Source organism: Cetorhinus maximus, chromosome 7 (genome assembly GCF_964194155.1).
Source record: "Cetorhinus maximus chromosome 7, sCetMax3.hap1.1, whole genome shotgun sequence".
NCBI classification, from domain to species: Eukaryota; Metazoa; Chordata; class Chondrichthyes; order Lamniformes; family Cetorhinidae; genus Cetorhinus; species Cetorhinus maximus.
The window spans coordinates 4341454-4362566 of record NC_135885.1 but is presented as its reverse complement, the minus strand read 5'-3'; the positions used below and the strand labels follow the sequence as shown (position 1 = coordinate 4362566).

The window sequence follows — 21113 nt, the reverse complement described above, 5'->3', positions numbered from 1 at the left end:
AGAGGGGGGAGGGGGAGGAGAGAGGGGGGAGGGGGGAGGAGAGAGGGGGGAGGGGGGAGGGGGGAGAGGAGAGAAGGGGGAGAGGGGAGAGGGGAGAGGAGAGAGGGGGGGAGAGGAGAGAGGGGGGGAGAGGAGAGAGGGGGAGAGGAGAGAGGGGGGGAGAGCAGAGAGGGGAGGGGGGAGGGGGGGGAGGGGGGGGAGGGGGAGGGGGGGGAGGATGAGGGAGGGGGGAGGATGAGGGAGGGGGGGAGGATGAGGGAGGGGGGGAGGATGAGGGAGGGGGGAGGATGAGGGAGGGGGGGAGGAGGGAGGGGGGGAGGATGAGGGAGGGGGGGAGGATGAGGGAGGGGGGGGAGGATGAGGGAGGGGGGGAGGATGAGGGAGGGGGGGGAGGATGAGGGAGGGGGGGGAGGATGAGGGAGGGGGGGGAGGATGAGGGAGGGGGGGAGGATGAGGGAGGGGGGGGAGGATGAGGGAGGGGGGGAGGATGAGGGAGGGGGGGGAGGATGAGGGAGGGGGGGAGGATGAGGGAGGGGGGGGAGGATGAGGGAGGGGGGGGAGGATGAGGGAGGGGGGGGAGGATGAGGGAGGGGGGGGAGGATGAGGGAGGGGGGGGAGGATGAGGGAGGGGGGGGAGGATGAGGGAGGGGGGGAGGATGAGGGAGGGGGGGAGGATGAGGGAGGGGGGGAGGATGAGGGAGGGGGGGGGAGGATGAGGGAGGGGGGGGGAGGGGGGGGGGGAGGATGAGGGAGGGGGGGGAGGATGAGGGAGGGGGGGGAGGATGAGGGAGGGGGGGGAGGATGAGAGAGGGGGGGAGGATGAGGGAGGGGGGGGAGGATGAGGGAGGGGGGGGGGAGGATGAGGGAGGGGGGGGAGGATGAGGGAGGGGGGGGTTCCCCGCAGGTAGGGGGGGGGGGTTCCCCGCGGGTAGGGGGGGGGGGGTTCCCCGCGGGTAGGGGGGGGGGGGTTCCCGCGGGTAGGGGGGGGGGGGGTTCCCCGCGGGTAGGGGGGGGGGGTTCCCCCGCGGGTAGGGGGGGGGGAGGGGGGAGGGGTTCCCCGCGGGTAGGGGGGGGGGGGTTCCCCGCGGGTAGGGGGGGGGGGGGGTTCCCCGCGGGTAGGGGGGGGGGGGTTCCCCGCGGGTAGGGGGGGGGGGGGGGTTCCCCGCGGGTAGGGGGGGGGGGGGTTCCCCGCGGGTAGGGGGGGGGGGGGTTCCCCGCGGGTAGGGGGGGGGGGGGTTCCCCGCGGGTAGGGGGGGGGGGGGTTCCCCGCGGGTAGGGGGGGGGGGGTTCCCCGCGGGTAGGGGGGGGGGGGTTTCCCCATCAAACAGGTTTACGAACCCGGGGCTGCGGATGGGAAACTCGGTGGTTTAATCTCCGGGTTTCTCAGTGAAACTCGCCCCGTCTCCCGATCCGAACAAACCCTCGGTCACTGTCCCCCCGGGCCCCTGTCCGGTTACACTGTCCCCCCGGGCCCCTGTCCGGTTACACTGTCCCCCCGGGCCCCTGTCCGGTTACATTGTGTCCCGGGCCCCTGTCCGGTTACACTGTCCCCCCGGGCCCCTGTCCGGTTACACTGTCCCCCCGGGCCCCTGTCCGGTTACACTGTGTCCCGGGCCCCTGTCCGGTTACACTGTCCCCCCGGGCCCCTGTCCGGTTACACTGTGTCCCGGGCCCCTGTCCGGTTACACTGTGTCCCGGGCCCCTGTCCGGTTACACTGTGTCCCGGGCCCCTGTCCGGTTACACTGTCCCCCCGGGCCCCTGTCCGGTTACATTGTGTCCCGGGCCCCTGTCCGGTTACACTGTGTCCCGGGCCCCTGTCCGGTTACATTGTGTCCCGGGCCCCTGTCCGGTTACATTGTGTCCCGGGCCCCTGTCCGGTTACACTGTGTCCCGGGCCCCTGTCCGGTTACATTGTGTCCCGGGCCCCTGTCCGGTTACATTGTGTCCCGGGCCCCTGTCCGGTTACACTGTCCCCCCGGGCCCCTGTCCGGTTACACTGTGTCCCGGGCCCCTGTCCGGTTACTAAGTATCGGCCGAGACAGACCCGGGGAAACCGGCAGCGCCGCTTCCACAGCCTCGCCGCTCCCCCCGGGAGTGAATTGTTACCTTAATCTTGTGCAGGGATTTCTCCTCCTCCATCATCTGAATCCAGACGCTGATCCCCGGTTTGTTGTATTTCATGGACCAGCCTCTCTCCGAGTGACATTCATCTCGGAACGACCTGAAATCCAAATCGTCCGGGACCTGCACCGAATCCTTGGCCATTCCCCCCTCTCCCTCCTGCACCTGCCCGGACCCCCCAACCCACAGCACAGATGTAAAATACCCCCCTCCAACCCCTCAGGAACTTTACCCCCCTCCTCCTCCTCCTCCTCCTCCTCTCCCTCCCAAAATAACAACAACAACAACAGGTTTGTAGCAATTAACTAGAAGCCTTTTCTGAGCTTCCCTGAAGACTGGATCCCAGATCTAGAGGAGTTCCTGTTGAATTTGGAGACTGGTATCCAGGGGGTTTTTTTTTGGGCTGTCTGTCTCTCTCTCTCTGGTTCTGAAAGGACGTATCTCACTCGAATTAACCCTCCAATCCCCGGGATCGCCTGACCGACAGCTCCAAGCCAGTAACTCCTCATGGTCCTAAGACTCCACCTGCTCCTGAGTTTCAGTTTCCCTTTTTGCAATGGCCAATTGGGTTGTTTTTATTTTTTCTTTAGCATTTTACTGCAGTCTGCTCTATCGCAAGGGCACTTTGGTCACTTTTTTTTTAAAAATCCTTTCATGAGATTAGGGGGGAGACGCTGGTAAGGGTTAGGGGGGTTAGGGGGGGCTTAGGGTTAGCATCTGCCAGCATTTGCTTGCCCATCCCTAATTGCCCTGGAACTGAGTGGCTGGCGAGGCCATTTCAGAGGGCAGTTAACAGTCACCCACGTCTGTGGGTCTGGAGTCACATGTAGGCCAGAGTGGATGTGTCATGATCAAAGGTTATCGACCTCTGTTCCTCTCTCCACAGATACTGCCTGACCTGCTGAGCATTTTTTTGACCACTCCAACGCTGTCCCGGACGGCCTCTCACATCGATTGCACTCTCCAGAAACTTGCCGTCACCCAAATGTCTGCAGCTCTTGTCCTTACACCAAATCCCGTCCTCCTATCACCACCTCCCCACCCCGCCCCACCCCCAGTGCTTCCTGACCTACACTGGCTCCCGGTTAAGCACCACCACGATTTTAAAATCCTCATCCTCATTTTCAGCTCCCTTCATGACCTCACCCCTCCCTATCTCTGTCACCTCTTCCAGCTCCACAACCCAAAAAGAAATTGAAATGGGAATTTTGTTGGGATACTGGGAAAGGGCCGGCAGAGGTACAGTGGGCTGAATGGACTCCTTTCTAAGCTCTGTTATTCTATGAACAAATACAACAACAAAATATGGTGTCTTTGCCACAGTTAAATGTCCCAGGGTGCTTCACAGGAGTGTTACCAAACAACATTTGGCATAAGAGCCTACGAAATAGGAACATTGGGCCCATTTGGCCCCCGGTCAATAAGATCATGGCTGATCTGATTGTGGCCTTAACTCCACTTTCCTTCCTGTCGCCCATATGCCTTGACCCCCTTGTCGATCAAAAATCTGTCTAACTCAGCCTTGAATATATTCAATGACCCAGCCTCCGCTGCTCTCTGGGGGAGAGAATTCCAATCGCTAATGACCCTCTGAGAGAAGAAATTCCTCCTCGTGTCCGTCTTAAATGGGAGACCCCTTAATTTGAAACTGTGGCCCCAGTTTTATATTCTCCCACGAGGGGAAGCATCCTCTCAGCATTTACCCTGGCAAGTCTCCCCCTCAGAATTGTGACATTGAGCTACACAAGACGATATTAGGGAAGAGAACACAAGAATAGGAGCAGGAGTCGGCTGTACAGCCCATCGAGCCTACTCCCCCATTCAATATGATCAAGGCTGATCCTTCAACTCCATTTTCCCACACACTCCCCATATCACTTAATTCCCTGAGTGTCCAAAAATCTGTCTATCCCAGTCTTAAATGTATTCAACAATGGAGCATCCACAACCATCTGGGGTAGAGAATTCCAAAGATTCACAACCCTTCTTCTCCTCATGTCAGTCTTAAATGATCAACCCTTTATCCTGAGACTGTGCCCGGGAGCTTAATCAAAATGGTAGCCTTTAAGGCACGTCTTAAAAGAAGAGAGAGAGAGAGGTGGAGCTGTTCAGGGAGTGGATTCCAGAGCTTTGAACCTTGCTGCTGAAGGCACAGCTGCCAATGGTGGAGCCTTGAAAATTGGTAATGTGCAAGAGGCCAGAATTGGAGGAGCGCAGAGATCTCATAGGGTTGTGGGGCTGGAGGAGGTTGTAGAGGCAGGGAGGGGTGATCTGAATACCAGGATGAGAATTTTATAATTGAGGTGTTGCAAGACCGGGAGCCAATGTTGGTCAGCGAGCACAGGAGGTGATGGGAAAACAGAGACTTGGTTTGCACTAGGATACAGTGAGAAGAGTTTCGTACAGTGGCCTGGGGAGCAATGGAATAGTCTAGAAGTAACAAACTCATCGATGAGGGTTTCAGCAGCAGATGAGTTGCGGCTGGGGTCAAAATCCTGGAACTCCCTCCCTAACAGCACTGTGGATGTACCTACACCACATGGACTGCAGCGGCTCAAGAAGGCAGCTCATCACCACAGGGGCAATTAGGGATGGGCAATAAATGCTGACTGAGCCAGCGAAGCCCCATCCCATGAATGAATTTAAAAAAGGCGATGTTACAGAGTTGAAAGGATTGGTTTTAGCGATGGCAGGGATATTTGGTCAGAAGTTCATCCCTGGGACACCAACTTTGCAAACAGTCCAATTCAGCTTCAGACAGGTGCCAGGGAGAGGGATGGAGTTGGTGGTGAGGGAATGGAGTTTGTGGCTGAGACTGAAGGCAATGGCTTCGGTCTCCCCAACATTAGTTGAGGGAAATTTCTGCTCATCCAGCACTTTGTGTTGACAAGTAATGCATCAAATCAAAGGCAGTGGAGAGGTCAAGGTCAAGAGGTCTAGGAGGTGGTGACATAGAGTTGAGTGTAGTTCACTCAGTAAGTGTGAAATCTGGGTCATTATGCTTTTGGATGATGTCACCGAGGGGCAGAATGTAGATGAGAAATAGGAAGCGGCCAAGGGTAGATCCTTAGTGGACACCAGAGGTAATGGTGTGGGAGCAGGAACAGAAGCCATTGCAGGTGAATGAAGCAGCACTAACTGCTTCTACCATCTCCCGAGGGAGCCCATTCCATAGGTTAATGACTCACTCAGTTAGAGGAAGCTGGATAAACACATGGGAGAGAAAGGAGGCTTGTGTGCAGCATAAGAGCAGTTGGGCTAAATGGCCTGTTTCTATGCTGTGCGCTTAATGCAGCTGAACGATGTATTGTTTCCACAGACTAGTTTTGAATTTAGCTCTCCCTTCGAGCACAGGGCGTATCATCTGGTTCTGCTGTTCTGGACAAAGCTTGCTACAGTATAGAATATCTAGTCCCTGCAGTGTCCCAAAACAGCAATCATATCATCTCTCAACCTCCATTTCACAGGGAGAATGTGATCAATTTTACATTGTCGCTTCTCATAATCCAATCCCTCCAACCCCTTAATCATTGTTAGTTTCTCTCTTCTGTATCCTCCTGATAGCTGCAATAACCTCTCTGTGCTGCTGTGCTGTGGTGATGAGAACAGTACCCAATGTTCCATCGGAATGGATCAGAAAGTACTTCTGTTGCAGATATCCTGGCTTATCAGTGACGAGGAGGCAGCAATAATATTAAAATGTCCTGCTCATTCCAGAAGTTTCTTCAGCTCTCTTGACAACTCACTGGGTAAATACGTGGGGCGGAGTTCAGTCATACAGGGAAGGCCTTAGCTGTTAACCCTTCCCAGTCCGTGCTGTAAGTTACTCTCAATTTCAAGGGGACCAGTAAGGCACAGGGCCCTTCACAGGGATCTCAATGCAAAATGAGACCTAGAATTACACAGTATTTACAGCACAGAAACTGCCCATTCGGCCCATCTGATCCATGCCAGTGTTTATGCCCCACACACAAGCCTCCTCCCATTCTACTTCAAAACATATCACCATATCCTTCTATTCCTTTCTCACTCATGTGTTTATCCAGCTTTCCCTTAAATATGTCTGCGCAATTCACCTCAACTACTCCCTGCGGTAGCAAGTTCCACATTCCCACCACTCTCTGGGTAAAGAAGTTTCTCTGATTTGGATTTATTGGTGACTATTTTATACCTGGAGCTCCTGTGGTGCAGTGGGTAGTGTCCCTGCTTCTGAGCCAGAAGCTCTGGGTTCAAGTCCCACTCCAGGAGTTGATGGCCATGGAATGTGTGTTCATAATGTGGCCGAACAGGATGAGGATCAACCTACAAATCCTTCCAACACACACCAATGGCAGGTGGTAAGAGTGGGAGAGATTCCTGGTCAGCCATGTGATGGAAAGAAATTGGACCCCCTACCATCACTATCCATAGCTACAATGTGCATGTCATCACAGCAACTCAGACTCCTAAATGATCTAAAACACCCCACCATCACCCAGATTTATGGCCCCTAGTTCTGGTCTTCCCCACAAGTGGAAACATCTCTTCATCTACCCTATCAAACCCTTCCATACACTTGAAGACCTGTATCACCCTTTAACCTTCTCTTTTCTAAAGATACTAAATACTATTTAGTATTAATCTGGTGCCAGGTCTGCTCAGGGCCCTGGGTGATAACAAGGTGCTGAGAGTCCTAATGATTTCCCCCACCACTCCTCCCCACCACACCCCTTGCTGACACAAGATGCCTCAGTTTCCTACAAGGTAATCGAGGTTGTAGATAGGGAGCTGGTGTTTCCTGCTCCTTATATATTTGATGGAGCAGGGTTGGCTTTAGTGATATCCCCATCACGAGTAGCCATGGAGTTCCTGAGGGAGCCAGGCAGGTAATGCCCTCTGAAATGAATCAGATGGACCGTTCAATGGTCACCACCACCTTCTTGGGGCATTTAGGAATCAGATGATCAATGTTGGCATTGCCAGTGATGCCCACATCCCATGATGGAATATTTTTTTAAAAACCAGGACCACCGCTTTACAAAACACAGGTGGGTATATCATGCATTCATTCAGTTAGGTTTATTATTTAAAATAGGCCACACATGATAGATAGATAGGCTAGCAGAATGAGCAGACAAGTGGCAGATGGAATTTAATACAGAGAGTATCAGGTGATGCATTTTAGCAGAGGAATAGGGAGAGGCAACATAGACCAAATGGCACAGTTCTGAAGAGTGACCAAGGACAGAGGGTCCTGGGGGTTCATGTACACAGGTCTTTGAAGGTGGCGGGACATAATAAGAGAGTGGGTGGGAAAGCATATCAATATCAATAGAGGGATTGAGTACAAAAGCAGGGAAGTTACACTGAACCTTTATAAAGCTCTGGTGAGGCCACAGCTAGATTATTGTGTCCTCTTCTGGTCACCAAGCTTCAGGGAGGATGTGAGGGTCCCTGAGAGGGTGCGGAGGAGATTTACCAGATCGGTTCCAGGGACGAGGGGGTTTTAGTGACAGGGTTAGGCTGGAGAAGCTGGGGTTGTTCCCCTTGGAGCAAAGGAGGTTGAGGGGAGATTTGATAGAGGGGGACAAGATGATGGATGACTGGTTTAGATAAGGTAGACAAACCATAGAACCATACAAAAGTTATGGTGCAGAAAGCGGCCATTCAGCCCACTGTGTCTGCACCGGCCAAAAAGAGGAAAAAGAAACTAGCCGCTCATTTTAATCCCACTTTCCGGCACCTGGTCCGTAGCCTTGCAGGTTACAGCACTTCAGGTGCAGATCCAGGTACCTTTTTAAATGAGTTGAGTGTTTCAGCCTCAACCACCAATTTAGGCAGTGATTTCCAGACACCCACCACCCTCTGGGTAAAAACGTTTTTCCTCGTGTCCCCTTTAATCCTTCTACCAATCACCTTAAATCTATGCCCCCTGGTAATTGACCCCTCAGCTAAGGGAAGCAGGTCTTTCCTGTCTACCCTATCTCAGACCCATATAATTTTGTACACCTCACTTAGGTCACCCCTCAGCCTCCTCTGTTCTAAGGAAAACAGCCCCAATCTATCCAATCTCTCCTCATAGCTGCAATTTTCAAGGCCGGGCAATATTCTTGTAGACCTCCTCTGTACTCTCTCCAGAGCAATTATGTCCTTCCTGTAATGTGATGACCAAAACTGTACACAAAATTCCAGCTGTGGCCTAACCAGCGTTTTATACAGTTCCATCATTACATCCCTGCTTTTGTATTCAATACCTCACCCAGTAAAGAAAAGCATTCCAAATGCTTTCTTGTCCACCTTGTCCACCTGTCCAGCCACCTTCAAGGACCTGTGAACATGCACTCCAAGGTCTCCCACTTCTTCAACCCCTCTCAATAACTTCCCGTTTATTGAGTATTCCCTTGCTTTGTTTGCCCTCCCCAAATGCATTACCTCATACTTTTCCGGATTGAATTCCATTTGCCACTTGTCTGCCCGCTCAGCCAAACCATTGGTATCATTCTGGAGTCGACAGCTATCCTCTTCACTATCAAATGCACGGCCAATTTTTGTGTCATCCACAAATTTCCCAATCATGCCTCCCACTTTAAATCTAAATCATTAATTGATACAACAAACAGCAAGGACCCCGACGTGGAACACCACTGGAAACTGTTTTCCATTCGCAAAAACATCCATCAACCATTACCCTTCGTTTCCTGTCACTGAGCCAATTTTGGATCCAACTCGCCACCTTCCCCTGTATCCCATGGGATCTCACTTTGCTGACCAGTCTGCCATGTGGGACCTTGTCAAATGCCTTATTGAAATCCAGGTAGACAACATCTACTACACTACCCTCATCAATCCTCCTTGTTACTTCATCAAGCGTCATCATGGGCCAATCCAATGGAAGTTCATGATTGCCAACACCCTCTTAGGGCATGGTACCTGAAGGAGGAGCCATCACTGCTGTAATGTAGAAAATGCAGCAGCCAATTTGTGCACAGCAAGCTCCCACAGAAATGTGATGATGACCAGATACTCCATTTTTTGTGATGTTGATTGTGGGATAAATATTGGCCAGGGGACCAGGAAGAATTCCCTGCTCTTCTTCAGAACATTGGGCATTGGATCACTTATTCCCAACTGAGAGGCAGACTGGGCCTCGGTTTAACGTCTCATCTCGAAACAGCAGTGGAAGCAAATTCAATAGGAATTTTTAAAAAGGGAATTGAAAATTTGTGGGAGATTGGGAAAGAGTGGGGGGTGGGGTGGCGGAGTGAGACCAATTGGAAGCACTTCAAAAAAATCTTTCAAACAATGGTGAGAATGACCAGCTGCTGTGTTTTGTGATTCTACCTGGTTGACGTTCCCTTCCGTGCACCAAGACAGGTAGAATTTGGAATAAGTACACTGCCCACTGTCGGCTGTGGCTCAGTGGGGAAACACTCTCACCTTTGAGTTATAAAGGCCTGGGTTCAAGTCCCACCCCAGAGCTTGAGTCAAAAATCAAGGCTGACACTCTGGGGAGAATCCTCTCCCCGTCGGGTGGGAGCGGGTGTGGGCGTGCGCGCAGACGATTGCCACCCTCGATTGGCTGGGCGCCGCCATTTTACACCTGTGCGGGTGGGGGGAGGGGGTTGCCTGAGTCGGGGCCTGCGCATGCGCGCAAAAGAGCGCAGAAATCTCCCTGAGGCACAGAGCTGCCTCAGGGAGATTAGCTTAAGTTCAAAAAAATGTAATAAAGGGAAAAAAAAAAATTTTTTAAGACATGTCCCCTCGTGTGAAACTGTCACATGAGCTGGGACATGTCTATTAATGTTATTAAAAATTTTTTACAAGACTTTAAAAACCTTCATGAAACCTCATCCCGCCCGTGGATTTAATTGTTTGAATTGATAGTTAACTGGCCTTAATTGGCCTTTGACATTCCGGCAGTCACACAGCCGATTCGGACGCGCGCCTGCAGAACTGAAAATCTGAATGACACGCGGTGACGTCGGGATGCACGCCCGATGTAACTGAGCCTCACTTTACGCCTTGGCGAGCGGGACCCGACCCCCACCCCCCCTCCCCCCGCTCACCGAGCCGTGCCGAAGGTCCTGCCCTCTGATGCAGTACTGAGGGTGTGCTGCACTGTCAGAGGTGCAACCCCAAGGTGAGACCTTAAACCGAGGCCCCGTCTGCCGTCTCGTGTGATGTAAAAGATCTTGTGACGTCACTCTAAAGAGGAGCAGGAGTGGTGTCCTGGCCAATATTTATATCTCAATCAGCATCACCAAACAGATTATCTGATCATTATCACAATGTTGATTGTGGGAGCTTGCTCTGGGCAAATCGGTTGCTGTGTTTTCCACATTACAACATCACAATACACTTCAAAAGCACTTCACTGGCTGTAAAGCACTTTGAGTCAGCTGGTGGTCATGAAAGGTGCTATAGAAATGCAAGTCTTTCTTTATTGCTAAATTTGAGCCATAAAGGCCAGGCAAGTTCCATTTCACTCTGTACTCAGTTACCTGAGGAATGAAGAGGTTGTTACAATTGGCCCTATCAGGGTGTGGAGCAGTAGAATCAGCACCTAACCCCTGAAGCTGTGTGTTTGTTTTTGTGTGTGTATCATCCCAGGACAACTTACTCATTCTAGGTATCTTTGGAACCTTGACTGGGAGCCCATTCTTCATGTGTTAGCAGAGAGTGGTAGGTGTTGCGGCTATTGAACCATTGCAGCATCACCTCTGTTGGCGGGGGTGGTGGGGGTGGGGGGGATATTGTGGTCCTGTCCTGATCCAACATCCGGCCTGACCCACTTACAAACAGCAGAAACTGAGTAACAATCACCGGTCCGATTAATGTTCATTCCATCTGTAACGAACTTCACACACTGCCCTTCCCAATCACTGGTACACTCCTTTCTGTGGCTTGGGCTAATTATCTTAAATCTGTGCTCACCTACGCTCCTGCCAATGGAAACGGTTTCTCCTTATCCACTGTAAACAAAAACAAAACCATTATGTGATTTTGAACACTTCCACATAACTGAAGCCCCTCATCCTTTAAATTATTCTGGAATTACCTGTTCCGTTCCAATTACTGTCTGATGCTTTTGTAACATTTCGCATCGGACCAACTCCTTTCCAAGCTGAAAATTAGTTAATCAGATTTTTGTGAGCGATGAGTTTTGTGGAGCTCTGAATGTGTCAATGGCCAGAACTGGACGCAGTGCATTAAACATGGTCTGACCACACGGTTGCCAGCTCTGCTTGGTTGTATTCTTGAAGGATTCATCACATGACTACCCAATACTATGCACCCCACCCCCACTGTCCCAATATTCGCAATCTCTCGTGTCGAGGTTGACTCTGTCCTTGAGGATGACTGGGTGGAAGTGATGTCAATAGAAGATGTCAGTGTGGTCTGTGGGTTCATAGATGGCTTATTCCTGGAATGAAAGGGTTGTCTTATGAGGAAAGGTTGAGCAGGTTGGGCCTATACTCATTGGTGTTTATAAGAATGAGAGGTGATCTTATTGAAACATGTAAGATCCTAAGGGGGCTTCATAGGGTAAATGCTGAGAGGATGTTTCCCCGCTTGGGGGAATCTGGAACAGGATTGGCCTGGAGATCTCCAAGAATTGAAGATTAATCTTCAGGTCATTGCTGTGCCCAACAGCCAGGACGAAAATAATAGTGATGTTAAAAGAAATGTGTGAAGTTTTTTCATTGTTTCTGAGTATTTCCACTTATCAGCTACAAAATGATCAGAGATCGGGGCAGGGGGAAATCCGTTTGACTGACCATCAAGAATGATCCAATTGGATAACAAAGAGGCTGTTGGCTCTCTGATTGGCTATGGGGAGGCGAGATTCCGTGATGATGGACATGTCAGACGGCCAATGGCGGGTGGGTGAAGCTTAAACAATTCATAGACACCACCATACCAAGGCCCTAGAATAACATCGTCAACGCTGTCTTAATAGGATCTCGCGAATCAAGCGGGCGGACAAAACATCACATGATTTTCCTCCTGTCTGTTGGGCACAACAATGACCTGAAGATTAATCTTCAATTCCTGGAGAGTAGGAAAGAGAGAGAGGTAGAGAGCTAGAGGGGTTTAGGGGGGGAATTCCAGAGCTTAGGCAACTGAAGACATGGCCGCTAATGGTGGAGCGATGGAATTCCTGTATTCTCAAGAGGCCAGAATTGGAGGAGCACAGAGATTTTTACAAATTGTTCACAGGGTATGGGCATCGCTGACTGGACCAGTATTTATTGCCCATCCCGAATTGTCCTTGAGAGCCTGGGCGTTGAGTGTTTTTTTCCATTTATTTGTTCATGGGGTGTGGGTTTCGCTGGCTGGGCCAGCATTTATTGCCCATCCCTAATTGCCCCTTGAGAAGGTGGTGGTGAGCTGCCTTCTTCAACCGCTGCAGTCCACGTGGTGTAGGTACACCCACAGTGCTATTAGGGAGGGAGTTCCAGGATTTTGACCCAGTGACAGTGAAGGAACGGCGACATATTTCCAAGTCAGAATGGTGAGTGGCTTGCAGGGTTGTGGAGCTGGAGGAGGTTACAGAGATAGGGAGGGGTGAGTTTGAAAACAAGGAGGAGGATTTCCAAATTGAGTCATTGCTTAATGGGGGGGGCCGATGTAGGTCTGTGAAGACAGGAGTGATGGGTGAACAGGATTTGGTGCGAGATAGGACACAGGAGGAGAGGTGGTGGAAGGCGGAGAGGTTTAGGGAAGGAATTCCAGATCTTAGGGAGCAGACAGCTGAAGGCACAATCACCAATGTTCGAGTGATTAAAATGAGCAATGCACCAGAGGCCAGGCTGACTCTCTGAAAGTATCACCCTATATTATATCCTCAAGTCAGTAACAGGCCTCAATCCACGAGCTTTCGACAGAAGCGGGAACTATTTCAGCCCAGCTGGTCCTTGTTGTACGAATGCTGTAATTTGGAATTGTGGGTCTGAGTGGCAGAAAATCACTGGGTGAATAAGAATGGCTTTGTCAAAAAATATTTAGGGTGCAGAACGAGGCCATTCTGCCCATCGTGTCTGTGCTGGCTGAGGTTTTTGGTCCCTCAGGAAATCAAAAGATATGGGAAGAGGGCAGGAAAGTGGCGTTGAACTCAAGCAATCAGCCATGATCCAGTGGAAAGGTGGAGTAAGCTTGATGGGCTGAATGGCCTACTCTTGCTCCCATTTCTTATAAAGAACTATCCAGCCTAATTTCACTTTCCAGCTCGAGCCCTGTGGGTTACAGCTCCTCAGTGCGTATCCAAAATGTGTTTTCAAATGCGTTGAGGGTTTCCTGAACTACCACCCTTTCCACTGCCCCCACTAATCCTTCCGTCGGTCAGTTTAAATCTCTGCTCCCACCTACCCCCTCCCCCGCCCCCCCACCACCCGCCACCACCACCCCGGTCATTGACCTCTCTGCTGAGGGAGATGTCTTAAGGGTGACCAGCGTGTGGCGGGCACTAGGACCTGGGAGCTGCACGGACTGCCACACCCAGCGGGCAGGATAACATCATCGAGTGATAAAGTCACACGTACCCTCAAGCGGCCAGCTGACTGCTTAGTCATTCCTGGTCTGCCGGCTGCGCCGCGAGGGCTTCCGAGAAGACGGGGAAGGGAAACAGCACCTGTTTGATTTTCATGGCCTGTTTCCATAGCAGCGGGGAGCCTCTTAAAGGCGTCCTGTCACCACCCACTGCCCGTGGCAAAAAAAAACCAGAACTGCTCTGCCAGGGAGGAGGGAACTGGGGCAAGTTTCCCCAACTCATTTCGGAGGAGATTAACCAGATTGACTCCTGAGATGAAGAGGTTGTTTCACTGAGGGAAGGGTGGAGGGGAAGGAAGTTTGCTTTTCAGTTTCTTCCAAGAAGATCACAGAACCTCACAGTGCAGAAGAGGCCCTTCGGCCCATCGAGTCTGCACCGACACGTGAGAAACACCTGACCTACCTACCTAATCCCATTTACCAGCACTTGGCCCATAGCCTTGAATGTTATGACGTGCCAAGTGCTCATCCAGGTACTTTTTAAAGGATGTGAGGCAACCCGCCTCCACCACCCTCCCAGGCAGCGCATTCCAGACCGTCACCACCCTCTGGGTGAAAAAGTTTTTCCTCACATCCCCCCTAAAACTCCTGCCCCTCACCTTGAACTTATGTCCCCTCATGACTGACCCTTCAACTAAGGGGAACAGCTGCTCCCTATGCACCCTGTCCATGCCCCTCATAATCTTGTACACCTCGATCAGGTCGCCCCTCAGTCTTCTCTGCTCCAACGAAAACAACCCAAGTCTATCCAACCTCTCCTCATAACTTAAATGTTTCATCCTAGGCAACATCCTGGTGAATCTCCTCTGCACCCCCTCCAGTGCAATCACATCCTTCCTACAATGAAACTGTCCTGAAACTGTAAGTCCTGAAACTTACAGAATACTGAAAGGCCTGGATAGAGTGGACGTGGGGAAGATGTTTCCATTAGTAGGAGAGACTAGGACCCGAGGACACAGCCTCAGAGTAAAGGGAAGACCTTTTAGAACAGAGATGAGGAGAAACTTCTTTAGCCAGAGAGTGGTGAATCTATGGAATTCATTGCCACAGAAAGCTGTGGAGGCCAGATCATTGAGTGTATTTAAGACCGAGATAGATAGGTTCTTGATTGGTATGGGGATCAAAGGTTACGGGGAGAAGGCAGGAGAATGGGGTTGAGAAACTTATCAGCCATGTTTGAATGGCGGAGCAGACTCGATGGGCCGAATGGCCTAATTTCTGCTCCTATGTCTTATGGTCTTATAATGTGGTGACATGTCCTTGAAAAGCCCAGTGTTCTAATCCTGAGAGACAGGAGAGGGAAAATTCGAAAGAATCCTGGAACTTTCCGCCTCCGAGAGTGTTGGAAGAGGTGACGATGAATGATTTCCAGGAGGAACTTGGATGGGCAGCTGAGGGATACGGGGATAGAGTGGGCGGGTGGTGGTGGGGGGGAGGTGGGGTGCGGAAATGGGACTGACCGGATTGTTCTACTGAGAGCCAGCATGGGCTCGATGGGCCGAATGGAATGAAGGGAATCACAGAATTGTCACAGCCCAGGAGGAGGCCTTTTGGCCCATCGTGTCTGCACCAGCGCTCAGAAAGAGCAATGCACCTAATGCCATTCTCCCCCATGCTCCCCGTAACCCTGCACATTCTTCCTTTTCAGGTCACAGTCTAATTCCCTTTGGAAAGCTTCAATTGAACCTGCCTCCAGCAGGCTCTCAGGCACTGCAGACCCTAACCACTTGCTGCGTGGTCTCATGAGGAAGGGTCGGGCAGGTAGAGGTATACAGATTGGGCTTTAGAAGAATGAGAGGGGACCTTCCTGAGATATATAATATCCTGAGGGGGTTTGACAGTGCGGGTGCTGAGAGGGTGCTTCCCCAGGTGGGGTTATCTAGAACTAGGGGGCACAGTGTAAAAATAAGGGGTCTCCCATTTAAAAGGGAGATGAAGAGGACACTTCTCCTCCCAAAAGGTCGTTGGTCTTTGGAATTCTCTTCCCCGGAGGGCAGCGGAGGCTGGGTCACTGAACATATTCAAGGCAGATTTTAGATCGACAAGGAAGTCAAGAGTTAAGGGGACAGGCAGAAAACCAGAGGTGCGGCCGCAGTCAGATCAGCCACCATCTTATTGAATGGCGGAGAGGGCTCGAGGAGCTGAATGGCCGACTGCTGCTCCTATTTCTTATGTTCTTGTTACCAGTATGTTCTTATGTAAATCAAGCTATCTCAAACCACATAGTCTTTAGAGTCATAAAGTCATTATTATGGCACAGAAGGCCACTCAGCCCATCAAGTCCATGCTGGCTCTCATTAGAGCAGTCCCGTCAGTCCCACTCCCACACACTCTCCCTGTAGCCCCCGCAAGTTTATTTCCCTCAAGGGCTCATCCAATTTCTGTTTGGAATCGTTGACAAACCACACTCGTGGGCAGCAAGTTCCAGGGTCCTTCAGAATTTTCCCTCCACCATCTTTCAGGATTAGGTAATCGGGGATTCTCTCAAAATCAATTTAATCTCGGAATAGTCTGAATTGAGAAGGTGACTCCTGATTTCCTGAAGGGAGTCTTGCTGATAAGCGAAGAGCAGGAGGAGGACAGGGTTGGATTTGGTTGTGATGCAATGCATGGTTGAACATCCTGTGAGTGCCAAGACAATGGTAATCCCCAGCAAAAGAGAGAGGAGCTTTCCGGAGGAGAATGGAGGGAAGTGGATTTGGGATTGTGCTGTGATGGACTCAGTTGGAAACAGTTCCAGAACTTGGCTCATTGTGAGATGTTTCCTGTGGTACAGTGATGTGCAGTTGTGTCTTAACGTTTTATATAAACACACATGGTTGGTAGACAGCAGTTCCCAAATGGGAAGTCACAGCAGAGGAATTTCATTCCGCTTTGGAAGTGTTCCTCACATGTCAGGACCAGCCGTTTTTAAGCTTACAACAGGGGCCTGCTGGGAAACCAGGTTTCATGGAATATTCTCCAGGCATCTCCATCAACACTCAAAAACTCGACATCATCCAGGACAAAGCAGCCCCGCTTGATTGGCACCCCATCCACTACCTTCAACATTCACTCTCTGTACCACCGACGCACGGTGACAGCAGTGTGTGTACCTGCAAGATGCACCGCAGCAACTCACCAAAGGTCCCTCGAAAGCACCTTCCAAACCCACGACCACTACCATCTCGAAGGACAAGGGCAGCAGGTAGATGGGAACAGCACCACCTGGAAGTTCCCCTCCAAGTCACTCATCATCCTGACTTGGAAATATATCGGCCGTTCCTTAACTGTCACTGTGTCAAAATCCTGGAACCCCCTCCCTAACAGCACTGTGGGTGTACCTACACCACAGGGACTGCAGCGGTTCAAGAAGGTAGCTCACCACCACCTTCTCAAGGGGCAATTAGGGATGGGCAATAAATGCTGGCCCAACCAGCGATGCCCACATCCTGTGAATTAATAATTTTTGTCAAATCCAATAGGGAATTCAGGAGAAACTACTTTACCCAGAGAGTGGGGAGAATGTGGAACTCGCTGTCACAGGGGGTGATTGAGGTGAATAGTGTATACATTTAAGGGTGGCACCTTCCATCTCATAAGACAATGGTGTGCACTGTGGTGGTCAACTCTGTGTTCAGCATTGCCTGGTGTGGCTCTGGAGCCCCACACTGTCAAGGCCGTCTCCGATGAGCGTGGTCGAGCCAGTGTAAGCGTTGTTGGTTTAGCAATGAGTGTGTGCTGATGGAATTAGCACGCTGAAGGTCCTCTAAGTTGGTGACCTTGTGCTGCTAAGAGATGCTGAGGATATGTCTGAGACAGCGAAGGTGGAAACTGTTCAGCCTTTTCTCCTGCCTAATGTATGTTGTCCAGATCTTTCAAGGAGAACTGGATAAACACATGAGGGAGAAAGGAATAGAAGAATCAGTTGATACGAAGTGGGAGTTGAGGAGGCTTGTGTGTGGTGTAAATACCATAAGACCATAAGACATAGGAGCAGAAATTAGGCCATTCGGCCCATCGAGTCTGCTCCGCCATTCAATCATGGCTGATAAGTTTCTCAACCCCATTCTCCCGCCTTCTCCCCGTAACCTTTGATCCCCTTACCAATCAAGAACCTATCTATCTCACTCTTAAATACACTCAATGACCTGGCCTCCACAGCCTTCTGTGGCAATGAATTCCATAGATTCACCACTCTCTGGCTAAAGAGGTTTCTCCTCATCATACCAGGATGGACCAGCTGGGTCAGACGGCCTGGTTCTGTGCTGTACATTTGATATAAAGTTACAGCCCTGGTCAGTACTGAATGAGTTTGTCACAGCATTTCGACACCACAATTTGCCTCAGTACATCTGGCCTTCTGAAGGGGGGTGGGGTGGGGTGGAACTAGCAGCTTCAGGAACCCCCAACTGGACCATCTGCATGCTTCATGTCCCAGATTTTATTAATTGAATTAAAACATGGTGGGATTTAAGTGAAGGACCCCAGAGCATTAGCCTGGGCCTCTGGATTACTAATCTCTTCACATCACCATGATGCCTGTGTCACCCCCCCACATCCCAAGACTTATGCAAAAATCCAGGCTGACACTCCAGTGCCAGTACTGCAGGAGTACTGTACTGTTGAGGGTGACTTTTAGATGAGATGTTAAACTAAAGCCCCATCTGTCCCCTCATGTGGATGGAGCAAAATCCCACGGGGCATTTTTGTGAAGACCATGGGGGTTCTCCCCGGTGTCCTGGGAAACATCACCGAGGAACAGATGGACTGTTTGTGGGAGCTTGCTGTGCATAATCGCGCTGCTGTGTTTCCTACATTACAATCGTAAATACACTTCAAAAAGTACTTAATCGGGCTGTAAAGCGCTTTGGAATGTCCTGTGGTTGTAAAAGGGTGCTATATAAATGCACACTGGTCCTTTCTTTCCGGTGCCCCACTGGTGATGATACACGTAAAACACAGAACTGAACAAATTCGGAAATAGGAACAACGATAGACTGGGCACAAGAGGAACAGAGAGGGAAGAAGCCATCCCCAAGCCAGAGTTAAGAGCCAATCAGACAAAAAAAATATGGAAATTCTAAAGGATTGAAAAAGCCCCAGGATTTGATGGTGAAACATTTGCCTGAGCTTTTCATGTTATTTTCTTGACCTAGGAACAAAACGGTTTATTATTCAAAGACAGTCCTGTTCCAGGAGGGATATTCAAAACAGTGACTCAGCATTTACAAATGAGCTTTCAACTTAACTCCTTCCATTAGTTAAACAATTTCCTGGATTTTTCTGTTCGTTGATGTGAGGGTTGTCAGTGCTGGATGGGTTAGATACAGAGTAAAGCGCCCTCTACACTGTCCCCATCAAACACTCCCAGGACAGGTACAGCACGGGGTTAGATACAGAGTAAAGCTCCCTCTACACTGTGCCCATCAAACACTCCCAGGGCAGGTACAGCACAGGGTTAGATACAGAGTAAAGCTCCCTCTACACTGTCCCCATCAAACACTCCCAGGGCAGGTACAGCACAGGGTTAGATACAGAGTAAAGCTCCCTCTACACTGTCCCCATCAAACACTCCCAGGACAGGTGCAGCACGGGGTTAGATACAGAATAAAGCTCCCTCTACACTGTCCCCATCAAACACTCCCAGAACAGGTACAGCACAGGGTTAGATACAGAGTAAAGCTCCCTCTACACTGCCCCATCAAACAGTCCCAGGACAGGTGCAGCACGGGGTTAGATACAGAGTAAAGCTCCCTCTACACTGTCCCCATCAAACACTCCCAGGACAGGTACAGCACGGGGTTAGATACAGAGTAAAGCTCCCTCTACACTGTCCCCATCAAACACTCCCAGGACAGGTACAGCACAGGGTTAGATACAGAGTAAAGCTCCCTCTACACTGTCCCCATCAAACACTCCCAGGGCAGGTACAGCACGGGGTTAGATACAGAGTAAAGCTCCCTCTACACTGTCCCCATCAAACACTCCCAGGACAGGTACAGCACAGGGTTAGATACAGAGTAAAGCTCCCTCTACACTGTCCCCATCAAACACTCCCAGGACAGGTGCAGCACGGGGTTAGATACAGAATAAAGCTCCCTCTACACTGTCCCCATCAAACACTCCCAGAACAGGTACAGCACAGGGTTAGATACAGAGTAAAGCTCCCTCTACACTGCCCCATCAAACACTCCCAGGACAGGTGCAGCACGGGGTTAGATACAGAGTAAAGCTCCCTCTACACTGTCCCCATCAAACACTCCCAGGACAGGTACAGCACGGGGTTAGATACAGAGTAAAGCTCCCTCTACACTGTCCCCATCAAACACTCCCAGGACAGGTACAGCACAGGGTTAGATACAGAGTAAAGCTCCCTCTACACTGTCCCCATCAAGCACTCCCAGGGCAGGTACAGCACGGGGTTAGATACAGAGTAAAGCTCCCTCTACACTGTCCCCATCAAACACTCCCAGGACAGGTACAGCACGGGGTTAGATACAGAGTAAAGCTCCCTCTGCACTGTCCCCATCAAACACTCCCAGGACAGGTAAAGCATAGTGATCACATGGCAGAGGCAAGCCTTAAGTTTGAACCTGTGAGTTTTGCTTTCAGTTTTGTTGGGGAAAGGCTAAGAACAGAAGGCTGCCCTGACCAGCTCTCTCTCCCTCTCTGCTCTGTGAAACCAGGTGTGGTTCCCGGCCTGCAGCCAGGTAATCCTCGTCTGAGTGTAGTTTGTCTGCATAATCTTGCACTTGCTGGCTGAGACAGGAAGAATTGGTCCAGCTATACTCTCCTCCGCACTGAAATGTTGGACATTTGGAACCGAGGACAAGCGCAACCATCTGACCCGCTGCATTGCGAGGCTTTGCAGTTGACTTCCAGGCTTAGAGATGGAGGCAGAAACTATGTCAACATTCATAATTAGACTAGATAAAGAAAAAGGGGATAAAGGGACAATGGAATTGGGCGGCGAGGGGAGCGCAAGTACAATTTGAATTATTTTTCGCATGAAGGGTAAACTCTGATACACAATAGTTAGCTGAATGACCTGTCTCCATGTTGTATATCACTGAAAAGAGCCATGTTGCCAAAGCTTTTCATCTTGCACTCATCAGGACAAACACAAGAATGTCAAATTTCAAACGATCAGAACGATTTATACCACAGGAGAAAAGGGTGCTGATTGGTTGGCAAGTCGGCGCTGATTGGCCGAGGCGTTGCCATGGAGAAAGCAACAGGGAAACTCCAGGCTCCCAAAGCTCCCGGGTAATTCAAAAAAGCCTCACGGCATGAAAATATTCCTTTTGATTGCAGAAAACAGGTCCCTGTGTATGAACGTATGTCACTTATAGCAAGTACAAATGAGCCACATTACAAACTCAGCTGATTATCTATATATTTCTACGTCTCAGTCCCGCTCTGTGGAATGGAACTCTTTCCCTAAATTCCTGCGCCTTTCCAAAATGCTCCTTAAAACCTT

General features: G+C 50.7%; 1 protein-coding gene across 1 annotated transcript in view; it reads right to left on the bottom strand.

Moving 5' to 3' along the window:
- stard10 (StAR related lipid transfer domain containing 10) overlaps window positions 1-2556 on the bottom strand; it is a 44772-nt gene extending 42216 nt beyond the window's left edge. The window contains exon 1 of the mRNA XM_078545006.1: window positions 2108-2556. Within this exon, the coding sequence (XP_078401132.1) occupies window positions 2108-2266 (159 nt within the window). The 5' untranslated portion in view covers window positions 2267-2556. The remainder of the gene's footprint in view (window positions 1-2107) is intronic.
- Between the last annotated feature and the right edge of the window lie 18557 nt (window positions 2557-21113).